Source organism: Sphaeramia orbicularis, chromosome 20 (genome assembly GCF_902148855.1).
Source record: "Sphaeramia orbicularis chromosome 20, fSphaOr1.1, whole genome shotgun sequence".
NCBI lineage: Eukaryota > Metazoa > Chordata > Actinopteri > Kurtiformes > Apogonidae > Sphaeramia > Sphaeramia orbicularis.
This window is the reverse complement of record NC_043976.1, coordinates 531,494-547,017: the sequence shown is the minus strand read 5'-3', so window position 1 is coordinate 547,017 and position 15,524 is coordinate 531,494. Positions and strand designations below refer to the sequence as shown.

The 15,524-nt window shown below is 38.2% G+C and overlaps 1 protein-coding gene across 3 annotated transcripts in view; it reads left to right on the top strand.

Annotated features, from left to right (window-relative positions):
- LOC115411479 (histone-lysine N-methyltransferase 2C-like) overlaps window positions 1–15,524 on the top strand; it is a 172,205-nt gene that overhangs the window by 133,221 nt on the left and 23,460 nt on the right. For all 3 annotated transcript variants that reach the window (XM_030123628.1, XM_030123625.1, XM_030123627.1), the window contains 7 exons: window positions 887–1,090; window positions 2,107–2,268; window positions 5,775–5,910; window positions 5,988–6,111; window positions 12,909–13,084; window positions 13,171–13,283; window positions 14,138–14,275. In XM_030123628.1, coding sequence (XP_029979488.1) covers window positions 887–1,090; window positions 2,107–2,268; window positions 5,775–5,910; window positions 5,988–6,111; window positions 12,909–13,084; window positions 13,171–13,283; window positions 14,138–14,275 — 1,053 coding nt within the window. The remainder of the gene's footprint in view (window positions 1–886; window positions 1,091–2,106; window positions 2,269–5,774; window positions 5,911–5,987; window positions 6,112–12,908; window positions 13,085–13,170; window positions 13,284–14,137; window positions 14,276–15,524) is intronic.

The following is a 15,524-nucleotide window of genomic DNA, read 5'->3' as shown; positions in this document are numbered from 1 at the left end:
CTGCAGCCCTATGCCATTGGCGTTTATACTCATAACTAGGGCTGTTAGAAAATATCAGTTCTGCAATATATCGCAATATTTCATTACAAAATACTGTATCGATATTAAAAAGTACTGTATAGATATTTTTAGGTATTTATTCAAATGCAGATTCGGCGGAGGTTCATTTTTGTTTTTCTTTATTGTTTATATCTTATTTATTATCATTTAACACTGTTTTATTAACTAATGGTTATTTGAAACATCCTAAAAGCACTTTTTACTGTCTGAGAGGCAGATGTTCATTCTTTTGTTTGGATTGCACAAAAATACTGTTCTGATGTTAGTTGTGAATAGAATCTGAACATTTGAACAGGATCTGAAACTGTAATGTCTGTAAAACAGAATTTCAGTTTGAACACAGTTTGAACATTTTGTGATAGAACATTAGATCCTGTTGTGATCAAATACAAATGTGTTTAGTATTTGTGCAGATTTCTGGTGTAATTAAATTCTTCAAGGAAATAATCATTTTAAAAAAAGAAACAAATAAAAAATTGCCTTTTTTAACAGTATCATGATATATTGTGATATATCGTATTGTGATATATCGTATCGTGATCCTAGTATTGGGATTTGTAATGTATCGCCAGATTCTTAACAATACACAGCCCTACTCATAACATGTATTCTTTGTCAGAACTTCAACAAGATGAAATATTAGAGTAGCTGACAGTTCCTCAGGTTATCAGTGAACAGGAGGGGCAGTGAGGCGGGGGTGTTAGTAAGTGCCACTCACTTATTCACTTGTTTAGTAAAACTAATGAAATGTCCATTTTGTTAGTTGTACGTGTAATCTCTTTTTTAACGTCTGTTTTAAACTCAGTCACGTCTGTCCCTAATCTAGGTGGGCATGGACAGTCCAGGTCCAGACCTCATGGACCCATCTGTCAGGAAGAAGCCTCAGCGCTGTAAGAGACAGGCCCGGCCCGACAAAGAGAGGGCACCTCCCAAATACAAGAGGAGGAAGAGGGAGGAGGAGGACAAGATGCTGCAGTCGTCCAACAGCGCTTCCTCCTCCTCCACTGACCCTCTGACTCACCTGCGACAGGTACGTGGACAACTCCAGCTGTTGTCAGTGCACCTGGAGCTTGTCTTGTTTGTAATACACCTTTAAAAATCAGCCTGTGTAGATGTTGATGGGATAATGTTATTCATGTATTTAGACAAATTCTTTTGTAATAGACAAAATTTTTTGAGGTGTACCACAATACTCCGTGACGTTCCTATCCTTGTGTGTCAGTAGGATTTCTATATGGTTTATTTGACCCCCGTCCAACAGATTTCTCAAAGACTATTCACTTGATTGTTTTCAAATTAGAACCACATTTTCTTTTCCATTAGCAGAGGTGCAGTGCACAGTTTAATGGCTGAATATCAATTAAAATGTTTTTTTTTTTTGTTTGTTTTTTTGAAGGTAAGACTTGGACAAAATAATGTTTGTCTTGGTTTGACTGAACTACCCAAAAAGGACAGTAATTTTGTTTAATCTAGTTTTCAGTTATCTTTAACCTCCTAAGATCAGGAGATGTCAGCAAAGTACCAGCTTTTTTGTTTTTATTAAATAAGTGCCTATATTGGAACCATCATGATTCAACAGTTTTTTCAGATGCAGTTTTTAAAATTTTTATGGAATGTCCTTTGTGGTGGACAGTTTTCTTTTCTTTTTTTTGTATAAAGTTGTGAAACTCTTGTCCACAAATGTGGACAGTGGGTTTTAGGAGGATATAATTCAACATTAATCCCTTTTTAGGCTGGGTATCAGTGAGCAGGAGGTGCAGAGGTATTGCAGTGCTCCGCCTACTTTTTCACTTGTTCAGGACCTTTTTGGTACAAACATCAAGTTTAACCAGGACCTTCCATGAATCAAATTCAACTCAGTCCACTACAAAATAAACACCCTTAGACTGCAAATACTACTCCTAACTTTTAGCTTCCAAACTGTAGGATATCACACACTCACATCAACCAACACAACTTTATCCTTGAGTTCCTTCAAGTGAATCAAGGACCTGAAGTAGAGAAGTAGTCCATCAGCTGATGAAGTGTGTGTGTCACCCCCCACAGCTGTCGGTCCTGCCCCTCATGGAGCCAGTTCTGGGGGTGGATCTGAGTCTGTTCCCCCCATATGGAAGCTCGTCTCTGGGCAGAGACTCCAGACTGAGTGGTTCCTTTGGAAACGCCTGTTTAGACGGAGTCACCGACTACTACTCACAACTCATATACAAGGTAAAAAATCTGCTGTGGAACTCATATATACAAGGTAAAAAATCTGCTGTGGAACTCATATATACAAGGTAAAAAATCTGCTGTGGAACTCATATATATAAGGTAAAAAATCTGCTGTGGAACTCATATATACAAGGTAAAAAATCTGCTGTGGAACTCATATATACAAGGTAAAAAATCTGCTGTGGAACTCATATATATAAGGTAAAAAATCTGCTGTGGAACTCATATATACAAGGTAAAAAATCTACTGTGGAACTCATATATACAAGGTAAAAAATCTGCTGTGGAACTCATATATACAAGGTAAAAAATCTGCTGTGGAACTCATATATACAAGGAAAAAAATCTACTGTGGAACTCATATATACAAGGTAAAAAATCTACTGTGGAACTCATATATACAAGGTAAAAAATCTGCTGTGGAACTCATATATACAAGGTAAAAAATCTACTGTGGAACTCATATATACAAGGTAAAAAATCTACTGTGGAACTCATATATACAAGGTAAAAAATCTGCTGTGGAACTCATATACAAGGTAAAAAATCTACTGTGGAACTCATATATACAAGGTAAAAAATCTGCTGTGGAACTCATATATACAAGGTAAAAAATCTACTGTGGAACTCATATATACAAGGTAAAAAATCTGCTGTGAAACTCGTATATACAAGGTAAAAAATCTACTGTGGAACTCGTATATACAAGGTAAAAAATCTGCTGTGGAACTCGTATATACAAGGTAAAAAATCTGCTGTGGAACTCATATATACAAGGTAAAAAATCTACTGTGGAACTCATATATACAAGGTAAAAAATCTGCTGTGGAACTCGTATATACAAGGTAAAAAATCTACTGTGGAACTCATATATACAAGGTAAAAAATCTGCTGTGGAACTCGTATATACAAGGTAAAAAATCTGCTGTGGAACTCATATATACAAGGTAAAAAATCTACTGTGGAACTCGTATATACAAGGTAAAAAATCTGCTGTGGAACTCGTATATACAAGGTAAAAAATCTGCTGTGGAACTCATATATACAAGGTAAAAAATCTACTGTGGAACTCATATATACAAGGTAAAAAATCTGCTGTGGAACTCGTATATACAAGGTAAAAAATCTACTGTGGAACTCGTATATACAAGGTAAAAAATCTGCTGTGGAACTCGTATATACAAGGTAAAAAATCTGCTGTGGAACTCATATATACAAGGTAAAAAATCTGCTGTGGAACTCGTATATACAAGGTAAAAAATCTGCTGTGGAACTCAGATATACAGGGTAAAAAACCTACTGTGGAACTCGTATATACAAGGTAAAAAAATCTGCTGTGGAACTCATATATACAAGGTAAAAAACCTGCTGTGGAACTCATATATACAAGGTAAAAAATCTGCTGTGGAACTCGTATATACAAGGTAAAAAATCTGCTGTGGAACTCGTATATACAAGGTAAAAAATCTGCTGTGGAACTCATATATACAAGGTAAAAAATCTGCTGTGGAACTCATATATACAAGGTAAAAAATCTGCTGTGGAACTCATATATACAAGGTAAAAAACCTGCTGTGGAACTCATATATACAAGGTAAAAAATCTGCTGTGGAACTCGTATATACAAGGTAAAAAATCTGCTGTGGAACTCGTATATACAAGGTAAAAAATCTGCTGTGGAACTCATATATACAAGGTAAAAAATCTGCTGTGGAACTCGTATATACAAGGTAAAAAATCTACTGTGGATCTTGTATATACAAGGTAAAAAATCTGCTGTGGAACTCGTATATACAAGGTAAAAAATCTACTGTGGAACTCATATATACAAGGTAAAAAATCTGCTGTGGAACTCGTATATACAAGGTAAAAAATCTACTGTGGAACTCATATATACAAGGTAAAAAATCTGCTGTGGAACTCGTATATACAAGGTAAAAAATCTACAGTGGAACTCATATATACAAGGTAAAAAATCTACTGTGGAACTCGTATATACAAGGTAAAAAATCTGCTGTGGAACTCGTATATACAAGGTAAAAAATCTGCTGTGGAACTCATATATACAAGGTAAAAAATCTGCTGTGGAACTCATATATACAAGGTAAAAAATCTACTGTGGAACTCGTATATACAAGGTAAAAAAATCTGCTGTGGAACTCATATATACAAGGTAAAAAACCTGCTGTGGAACTCATATATACAAGGTAAAAAATCTGCTGTGGAACTCGTATATACAAGGTAAAAAATCTGCTGTGGAACTCATATATACAAGGTAAAAAATCTGCTGTGGAACTCAGATATACAGGGTAAAAAACCTACTGTGGAACTCGTATATACAAGGTAAAAAAATCTGCTGTGGAACTCATATATACAAGGTAAAAAACCTGCTGTGGAACTCATATATACAAGGTAAAAAATCTGCTGTGGAACTCGTATATACAAGGTAAAAAATCTGCTGTGGAACTCGTATATACAAGGTAAAAAATCTGCTGTGGAACTCATATATACAAGGTAAAAAATCTGCTGTGGAACTCATATATACAAGGTAAAAAATCTGCTGTGGAACTCATATATACAAGGTAAAAACCTGCTGTGGAACTCATATATACAAGGTAAAAAATCTGCTGTGGAACTCGTATATACAAGGTAAAAAATCTGCTGTGGAACTCGTATATACAAGGTAAAAAATCTGCTGTGGAACTCATATATACAAGGTAAAAAATCTGCTGTGGAACTCGTATATACAAGGTAAAAAATCTACTGTGGATCTTGTATATACAAGGTAAAAAATCTGCTGTGGAACTCGTATATACAAGGTAAAAAATCTACTGTGGAACTCATATATACAAGGTAAAAAATCTGCTGTGGAACTCGTATATACAAGGTAAAAAATCTACTGTGGAACTCATATATACAAGGTAAAAAATCTGCTGTGGAACTCGTATATACAAGGTAAAAAATCTACAGTGGAACTCATATATACAAGGTAAAAAATCTACTGTGGAACTCGTATATACAAGGTAAAAAATCTGCTGTGGAACTCGTATATACAAGGTAAAAAATCTGCTGTGGAACTCATATATACAAGGTAAAAAATCTGCTGTGGAACTCATATATACAAGGTAAAAAATCTACAGTGGAACTCATATATACAAGGTAAAAAATCTGCTGTGGAACTCATATATACAAGGTAAAAAATCTGCTGTGGAACTCGTATATACAAGGTAAAAAATCTACAGTGGAACTCATATATACAAGGTAAAAAATCTGCTGTGGAACTCGTATATACAAGGTAAAAAATCTGCTGTGGAACTCATACACAAGGTAAAAGTACTGTAAAAATACTATTGTCCACTTCATACTGCATCTCTTGTAATTAATAGTATATGAATAGGTTCATGTTGAGAGTTGCAGTGCCTCGCTTTAATGTAAATGCTGTCAGTTCCATGTGTCTGTTAGTACAGTGGATGAATCCTCCTCATCTCCCTCCCTCCCTCCAGCAGAATAACCTGAGTAACCCCCCCACCCCTCCGGCCTCGCTGCCCCCCACACCTCCACCTGTCGCCAGGCAGAATTTGGTGAACGGCTTCGCTACGACAGAGGAGTTGGCCAGAAAGGACATCACCGAGCAGGAAGGTAAGGACTGGAGGTTGGTGTCACAGATTCAAGCAGAATGTCCTAAATGTTTCTATTAATATATCGGTTTGTCTCAGTGAAAGGTGTTTCGGGGCTGAAGCAAAAAGGGGAGGAGCTGTTGGCTCTAAACCATGCCTCCAGAACAGTAGATGTCCCTGCCTCCCTGCCAACTCCACCCCACAACAACCAGGAGGAACTCAGGTAAAGCCCCACCCGCCTGTCCTCCAGTTTATCCAGGTCATAGATTTATGGACACAAACTTTATCTGTTAAATATTATGTTTTCCAGTGATGGAAGTGTTCAGGTTTTTGCCGGAAATCTGTTTTTTTTTTTTTTCAAAAACTGAGCATATGTTCTGGTAAATTAAACATGTCCGGATCATTTCCGTCTGGTTTGGCAACATTTCAACCGGAAAATTACACAAATCGATCCGAAAAGTGTAAATTATGTTTATTTGGGTCCATCTCATTGGCGCGGCCATATTACTTTCTTCTCCATTCGTCTCGACCAATGAGATGCTCATTTACAACACGGAACTTGTATCGACGGCTCTGATTGGTCCGTTGATGACGCATGGTCCGTTTCACGTCTCTGTAGACAAGATGGCAGATTTGCTTTGAGTATTTTACCGCCAGTGTATTTGGTGTAAATCTCCAGACATCCTATGGACGATAGAACCGTAAATGAAAGAAGAGACAGGAGATGAAAGCAGAAAGGACCAAAGAGCTTGAGATCACAACTTCTAATAATGTGAAAGCCAAAACAGGTAGCATTCATCATGTGACCAAACAGGTGAAGAGGAAAATCCAGAAACATGGTAGTTCAAAGCCAGCACAGAAAAGGCAAAGGCAGAAGTAAGTGTTAGTCAGTGAACAGTGTGTATGTGAGACACTAGTGTGTGTTGTACAGCAGAAGAGAAATATTCTAATGAGGTGTTTATGATATATGAGCATGGTGAGATATATGGACAGAAGCAAAGACAGGAGTCCACTGGTGACTGTTCTCCTGTAGTACAGTAGTTAGTGACAAAAGGAAAGCCTGGAGATTCCAGATCTGAACATTTGATTCAATCAGATGACTCTTCTGGATGAGCCTCTTTTCTCATGTTTCTAACAGACCAGTGTTTTTACCCCAGATACTGAATCTGTCCAGAATCTACCCAGAGAATTAGTGGAACAGAATGTTTAAGTACAGACAACCAGATTTGATCAAATGTTTGGCGATATTCCTGTGTGAGATGTGTTTTTTCATAAATCTTGAACCTTAATGCTTTCCAGGTTTTTGCTCCCACAGTGCACCAGAATGCACCTCAGAGCATGCAGAAAGAAATGCTCAGAAAAGTTCAGGGTTTTTTTTCTTTCCTCACTTTCATCACTGGTTTTCAGTTTTATGTTTTTTTGCTCTTGCATCTTTGTATCTTTACTTAATAATAAAAAAAAAACAAACAATGACATAACGTGTTAACAGAATAGAATAGAACCGGTGACCAGTGTATGAGGCAGAAATGGAGGAACAGGGTGTGTACGGTGGAAGATTCAGGCAGGTGTAAAAGCAACGTGCACAGCACAACGGCATCGTGTCGGGGGGATGTTGTACGGTATTCCAAGCCGAAAACAAATGTGCACTTACACAGGGTCTTTACATGGGGTACCGCCCCCAATGAGAAACACACTAACAGTCCAACCACTTGCATTTCGACATGGTAATACCCGTGACAAGGTAAGAACAATATATTGATAATTAGCATGGCTGTGAGCACACCCTGCACCATTTTTTTGCCCATGCTTTTCAAAAATTAACCGCGCAAATCATGGATGCACAGCTCGTTAACTAATACACTGTCGATGACATTTACATGAGCAGACTCCAGCGAAAGCCAGTCAAATAATCAGACTCCGCCACCTGGAAGGAGATTCACGACACTTAAAACAAAAACTAACAGACTCAAATACAGTCTCTACCCACAAGAGGTTAAATGTGCCCCCCCCCCCCCCCCAACTGAACCACCACCCTCAGTTTATACAATACTCACCCAACCTTAGTGCAATAACCATGAATCATGCATCTGGTTTTCAATTTCAGTTTCACCCTGTACATATCCTTTATTACCTGTATATATATATCCTTTATTACCTGTACCTATCCTTTATTACCTGTATATACAGGGTGGGGAAACAAAATGTACACTGAACATTTAGTTGTGTTTTTCTCAGCAGGCACTACGTCAGTTGTTTTGAACCCAAACATATACTGATGTCATAATCATACCTAACACTATTATCCATACCTTTTCACAAACTTTTGCCCATATGAGTAATCAGGAAAGCAAACGTCAAAGAGTGTGTGATTTGCTGAATGCACTCGTCACACCAAAGGAGATTTCAAAAATAGTTGGAGTGTCCATAAAGACTGTTTATAATGGAAAGAAGAGAATGACTATGAGCAAAACTATTACCAGAAAGTCTGGAAGTGGAGGAAGCAACAAAAGACGTACCAAAGCTTTTATTAAAGCTCTCAAATCCAAAATCCTAAAGGATCCAACCAAATCCAGGAGAAAAATGGCAACTGAACTTGAGGTAGACAACAAGAGCGTTAGAAATGCAGTAAAATATGATTTGAAGATTTAAATTCTCATGACTTTCAATAAACTAATTGGTCATACACTGTCTTTCAATACCTGCCTCAAAATATTGTAAATTTTGCTTCCCCACCCTGTATATCCTTTATTACCTGTATTTATCCTTTATTACCTGCATGTAGTCATTATATGTTGTATATATTTCTTCCATCTATCTTATAAAGTTGGCTTTTTGTATATTTCAGTATTTCTTGTAGTTTTTGTATATTGTCAATTAGGGATGGAACCATATGAAAATTTCATATCACGGTTATTGTGTCCAAAATTATCACAGTTATCATTATTATCGCAGCATTATTGAAACTGTGCTCAAAATGTTCAAAAATGACTAATGCACACACTAATGAAATAATTTAAACAAGTTGTATTAAAAAAGTAAAATAAAATAACAGTCCCAATGTCCCTTCTGTGTCAGAAACATTCCAATATTAACCCTTAGTGGTCTGAGTCTTTTTTGTCTGTTTTTCAGTCCTTTTGATTTGGCCTTTATATACTATAGAAACAAATGTTTACTATACCCATGTTTGGATCTGTTTTTTCAGCACAACTTCATCTAGATCATCTGTCTATTATTTTTTCACTGTAACCTACTATAAAAACATAACAGGACAGAAAACACAAAAATATACACTACTCAAAAAAGTTAAGGACCACTTTTTAATTTGTGTATAAGTTTTTTATATGAGGTATTCTACTTCTGGAAATACCCCAGTACAACTGTCCTGAATGTCCTCAAACACACTGTAATCAATTTCACACATGATTGGATTCAATTGTTGCATAATGTCTCTGGCATCATTGCACATCCTGAAATGAGGGCCTATAGGGGTGTCAGCTGACCACGTGAAGTGGTACAAAAGTGGGTGCAAAAGCATTTTCTGTCTTTAGTCTCCACAATCAGACAACTTGGTGACAACAGCAATGCCGAGACGCCGCCTGAGTGAACCAGAAGTTGCCAGAGCCCTAGGGATGCTGGAAGCTGGCCTCAGTCAGCGAAGAGTAGCCGAAATGATGGGTGTGTCGCACAGTGTCATCAGCAGAGCAAACCAAAGACACCGAGAGACAGGGCTATACTCCCAGAGACCCCGCAGTGGCCGACCAGTTGCAACAACCCCTGGAGATGATCGCTACTTGACGAATCTCAGCCTCCGCGACCGCTTTCACAGTGCACATCGCCTCAATAATGACTTCGCTGCAGCAACTGGAGTGATTGTTTCCACTCAAACAATCCATAACCGACTTCACCGAGCCAATATGCATGCCAGAAGGCCACCTCAGTGTGTCCCACTCACCCCTGCTCACAGAAGAATCCGTCTCAGCTGGGCTCAGGAGCATGTCAGATGGACCCAACAGCCATGGCGCCGAGTTCTGTCCACAGATGAGAGCAGATTCTCCCTTGACCACAATGATGGACATGTGAGAGTCTGGAGGCGACCAGGAGACAGATTTGCCGACCCCTGTATTGCAGAACTTGACCATTATGGAAGAGGCAGCATCATGGTGTGGGGAGGCATCACCTATGGCAACCGTACTCGTCTCTACGTGGTCCCTGGGGGAGCAGGGGTGAGTGGGACACACTGAGCTGGCCTTCTGGCATGCATATTGGCTCGGTGAAGTCGGTTATGGATTGTTTGAGTGGAAACAATCACTCCAGTTGCTGCAGCGAAGTCATTATTGAGGCGATGTGCACTGTGAAAGCGGTCGCGGAGGCTGAGATTCGTCAAGTAGCGATCATCTCCAGGGGTTGTTGCAACTGGTCGGCCACTGCGGGGTCTCTGGGAGTATAGCCCTGTCTCTCGGTGTCTTTGGTTTGCTTTGCTGATGACACTGTGCGACACACCCATCATTTCGGCTACTCTTCGCTGACTGAGGCCAGCTTCCAGCATCCCTAGGGCTCTGGCAACTTCTGGTTCACTCAGGCGGCGTCTCGGCATTGCTGTTGTCACCAAGTTGTCTGATTGTGGAGACTAAAGACAGAAAATGCTTTTGCACCCACTTTTGTACCACTTCACGTGGTCAGCTGACACCCCTATAGGCCCTCATTTCAGGATGTGCAATGATGCCAGAGACATTATGCAACAATTGAATCCAATCATGTGTGAAATTGATTACAGTGTGTTTGAGGACATTCAGGACAGTTGTACTGGGGTATTTCCAGAAGTAGAATACCTCATATAAAAAACTTATACACAAATTAAAAAGTGGTCCTTAACTTTTTTGAGTAGTGTATATAAAATCCGATTTGAAAAATGTCTATAATTTATTGCATAAATAACTCGAAGATACTTAACGAACCTTTTCACAGACTTTAAAAGTGAATATTGGTTCCAAATATTAGGTATAGAAAATCAAAATTGTAATAAATTATAACTATACTCAAATATTTGACATAAAAGCAGATCTTTACGTAGGGTTTTTTCCCCTAAAAGTGCGATAATCAAACACAGTTATCATGAGAATTAGAATTTAAGTGGTATTACTAACCGTCTGTGATTTTACCGCCGTTTATCATTAAACCGGTAATCATTACGTCCCTATTGTCAATATTTTGGTACAATTTGTGTAATATTTTATTCAGTGTGTTCTAGTCTGTTCTGTACATTCTGTTCTATTAAAAAACACGACGACACAATGACATGTTAACATCGTAACATTTAGAGAAAAAAGTCTATATTTCTATACTTTATTCTTTTAATATTTCATCCTTTTTCTTGTAATTGTTTTTCCAATGATCACAATGTTTTTTTTCCAGTAAATATTACATGTCATTTTATAAAGTTTAATATGTCAGCTTCATGGTCACACCTTTATGTGCGTCCTCTTTATTCTCATGATTTTACGATGCTTCATCATCATCAGTAGTCGCTTTTCCCTCAAACCCTCAAAGTGCGCAAATATAGCTTGCACATAAAAATTTGCCTAACGGAAAAATGACAATTTCGTCAAAACTCATTTTTCGTTTAAAAATTTTTGTGCTGGCAACAGGTGTTATTTTGGGCATAGCACAATTGGTATATCATGCAAAACTGGAATGGAAAGACCTTTTTCCACAACTAGAATAAAAAAGGATGTGAATAAAAAAGACCTGATGTTGATGGATGTTTCAACAAGCGAAGAAGAAGAGTTTTAAAAGAAACATGGCGTGGTATGTGTGGACACACCAGGAAACAAATCATTTTTTAATTTAGTACAGGATAGAGGGGTGATATATAATAATAATAAATGTATCTGTAAATCAACACCATATTTATGTTCATCACCATGTTTACGGAATGACTTTTCGTGTCATCTTGTGATAATAAATAAACAAATCATCGCATTTGTGATTTATTGGAAAAACCAACATTATGCACTTCTGTTTTTTCGACATTTAGTAAATATTGGTAAAGTTTTGCACATATGTGCAATAGAAAAGCAACTACTGATGATAATAAATTATGATAAAAACGGAACAGGAGACGATCATTTCTGTTTAACAGTAAATTCAGCTGTTAACTAGTTTAATACTTGTTGCATTAGGTCACAGGTGTCAAACATGAGGCCCGGGGGCCAAATCCGGCCCGCCACAGGGTCCAATCCGACCCGTAGGATGAATTAGTGAAATGCAAAAATTACACTGAAGATATGAACAGTCAGTGGTGTCAAAATCATTTTAATTCAGTTCCACATACAGATCAATTAGATCTCAATTGGGTCAGATCAGTAAAATAGTATCATAACAACCTATAAATAATTGCAACTGCAGATTTTATCTTTGTGGTAGTGAGAAAAAGTAAAATTACATGAAAATGTTTAGATTAACAAACTATCCATTTACAAAAAATGTGAATAACCTGAACAAATATGAACAAATGGAAATGTCTTAAGAGAAGTAAATGCAATTTTACCAATATTATACCTGGTACTGTATGTTTTGTGTATTTGTAATTGTAATGTAAGTTATAGCGCACATGTGTAAATGATAAACTGAGGCAGAATATTGTTAAAATTGCCCTTGTTTTTCTTAAGACATTTCAAGTTGTTCATGTTATTCAGATTTTTATGGAAATGTTGTAGATGTAAACATTATCATAATGTAATTTTACTTTTTTCAGTTATTATTGTACTGGTCCGGTCCACTTCAGATCATATTGGGGTGAATGTGGAACTGAACTAAAATGAGTTTGACAGCCCTGCATTAGATGATGAAACGTACACAGTAGAATCACTGCGTTTAGTTAAATTCCAGAAATGCTAGTGAGAGGAAATAAGTACATAGTGTTTGTGTTGTGAATCAGGCTGTGACTGTGTTGTGTTTTCTTGTCCTGTTGCTGAACTGTTTTCCTTCTGTCTGTTTTTTTTTTTTTTTTTTCTGGTTCAGGGTCCAGGACATGTCGGACCGCAACAGTCCAGACGGTTTCATCCCGTCGTCATCTCCAGAGAGTGTGGCCGACGTGGAGGTCAGCAGGTACCCCGACCTGTCCTTCATCAAGCTGGAGCCGCCGTCACCCTGCCCTTCGCCTACAATACCCATCATGCCCTGTGCCAGGGGCAAAGGTTCGATGCCGCAAGTGGAAGTAATGTTACAGGAGTGAATTCAAAAACATCCAAATCTAAATACAGGTGAATGTGTGTCTTTTCAGGCTCTGCGGTTAAACAGGAAGTGAAGGCGGAGCCTAACCATCAGGGCCCTCCCTCCTGCTCCAACACTGACCTTGTAACCATAGCAATAACGCTGAACCCTGTTGCAGCTCAGGTAAGCACCTGTTACTTCTCATATATCTGTGATCCCTCTCCAGCAGCAGCAGAGGCCCATGGGTATTTCTGCTATTTTCTTCATCATACTGAACATTCCACTTTATTTACTCCTTACAGTTTATTTGTGCAGCTTACAGTCTAATTATCCAGGTTTTTTGTTTTTTTACCCAGGTCTGTTTTTATACTTGTAATTTCTTATATATAGTGTGTTCTTGTATTTTTCTGTTTCTCATGCTGCTGCTGCTGCAGTTTCCCAGTTTGGGATCAGTAATGTCTGTTTGACATAATGTGATGAGAATGCAGAGATTTTGTCCATTGTTATGTTTTTTATCCTCCTCAGACTGAGCTATGGGTTTTCTGTCCACATTTGTGGACAAGAGTTTCACAACTTTATACAAAAAAAAGGAAAACTGTCCAGCACAAAGGACATTCCATGAAAAATTTTAAAAGTTGCATCTGAAAAAGCTGTTGCATCATGATGTTTCCAATATAGGCACTGATTTAATAAAAAACAAAAAAAAAGCTGGTACTTTGCTGACATTTCCTGGGTCTCAGGAGGTTCAACTCTTTATTTGGTTATTATTATGAAAAATAGCAATTACACAAAAGGTCCAACCAAAACAAAAATAGACAGAAAAGAACACCAGCAATAGAGTACAAATACTCAAGTCCTAAGTAAATACTGTCCATTTTCTGCCGTTTCATTCAAAGTCACGCCTGTTTTCTCTATAACATAAATCTGCTCCATCATGTCCATCCATTGGTTGGAATTCAGAGTGTCACCTGTTGTGTGTGGTTGGTCATTTGCCCCTCCCCTTGCGGTCATTCACACTTCTCTTTGTGATCGTCCAGAACGTTCCGGGCGTCATGGCTGCCGTGGCCCAGCTCCTGCGGCTCCCGGTCCCGGTCAACTACCATCTGAACAGAGCCGGTGGTCCTGAACGCAGCTCTTTGGCTCTGCTGGCCGGGGTCCGAGTGCCACTGATGCAGGTGAGAGCCCCGCCCACTCAGGGCTCATGTTGCTTTGATTAAGGTTTTAGTTCATTTATTTTAATGATAAGATGACAAAAAATATGAAAAAAATTCAATATAAATATGTTCAAAGTTCAGTTCCACTAAAAGTTATACAATCCAATATGGCCCCCGCCCTGTGACATCACAATATGCAAATTAGATGAGTAAATTTACTCCCATCTTAAACTTTGGGTCATTCCCAGTAATTTCCTAATTTACAGTATGACTTGATCTTGAACCACTTCCAAGATACTGCTGTTTGAATTCTAGATAACAAAATGTAATGTTTTTGGAAAAAAAACTCCTAAAAGTCAAACGCCTAAAGCATTAATGAACAGCTGGTTCTGAAGTCCAGTCCCTCCTTTGTGACGGAGTTCGACTCGGGTGAGAACCAGAACCTGAAGAATTCAAGAGAGAAGCTCCTTCTTATCCCAGGATCTTAATCATTAGTTATTTGTTCCATTACACCAGTCTTCGTTAGTCTTTACCAGTCTTTACTAGTCTTCACCAATCTTCACTAGTCTTCACCAATCTTCACCGGTCTTTACCAGTCTTTACCAGTCTTTACTAGTCTTTACCAGTCTTTACTAGTCTTTACCAGTCTTCACTAGTCTTTACCAGTCTTTACTAGTCTTTACCAGTCTTTACTAGTCTTTACCAGTCTTCACTAGTCTTCACTAGTCTTTACCAGTCTTCAGCAGTCTTTACCAGTCTTCACCAGTCTTAACCAGTCTTAACCAGTCTTTACCAGTCTTCACTAGTCTTTACCAGTCTTTACCAGTCTTCACTAGTCTTTACCAGTCTTTACCAGTCTTCAGCAGTCTTTACCAGTCTTCACTAGTCTTCACTAGTCTTTACCAGTCTTTACCAGTCTTCACTAGTCTTCACTAGTCTTTACCAGTCTTTACCAGTCTTCACTAGTCTTTACCAGTCTTTACCAGTCTTCAGCAGTCTTTACCAGTCTTCACTAGTCTTCACTAGTCTTTACCAGTCTTTACCAGTCTTCACTAGTCTTTACCAGTCTTCACCAGTCTTAACCAGTCTTTACCAGTCTTCACTAGTCTTTACCAAAAGAGCAGCTTGAGGGTTTTTTTTTTTCCACAAAGCAGTAAATCGGAGTCAGACTGTTGCAAAAACCCAGTGATCAGATCCTGAAGTTCAGGAGAACTGATCAGTGTCGGTTTGTGTTGACTATTCCAGACTAAACCTCTAGGGTTCACTGTAA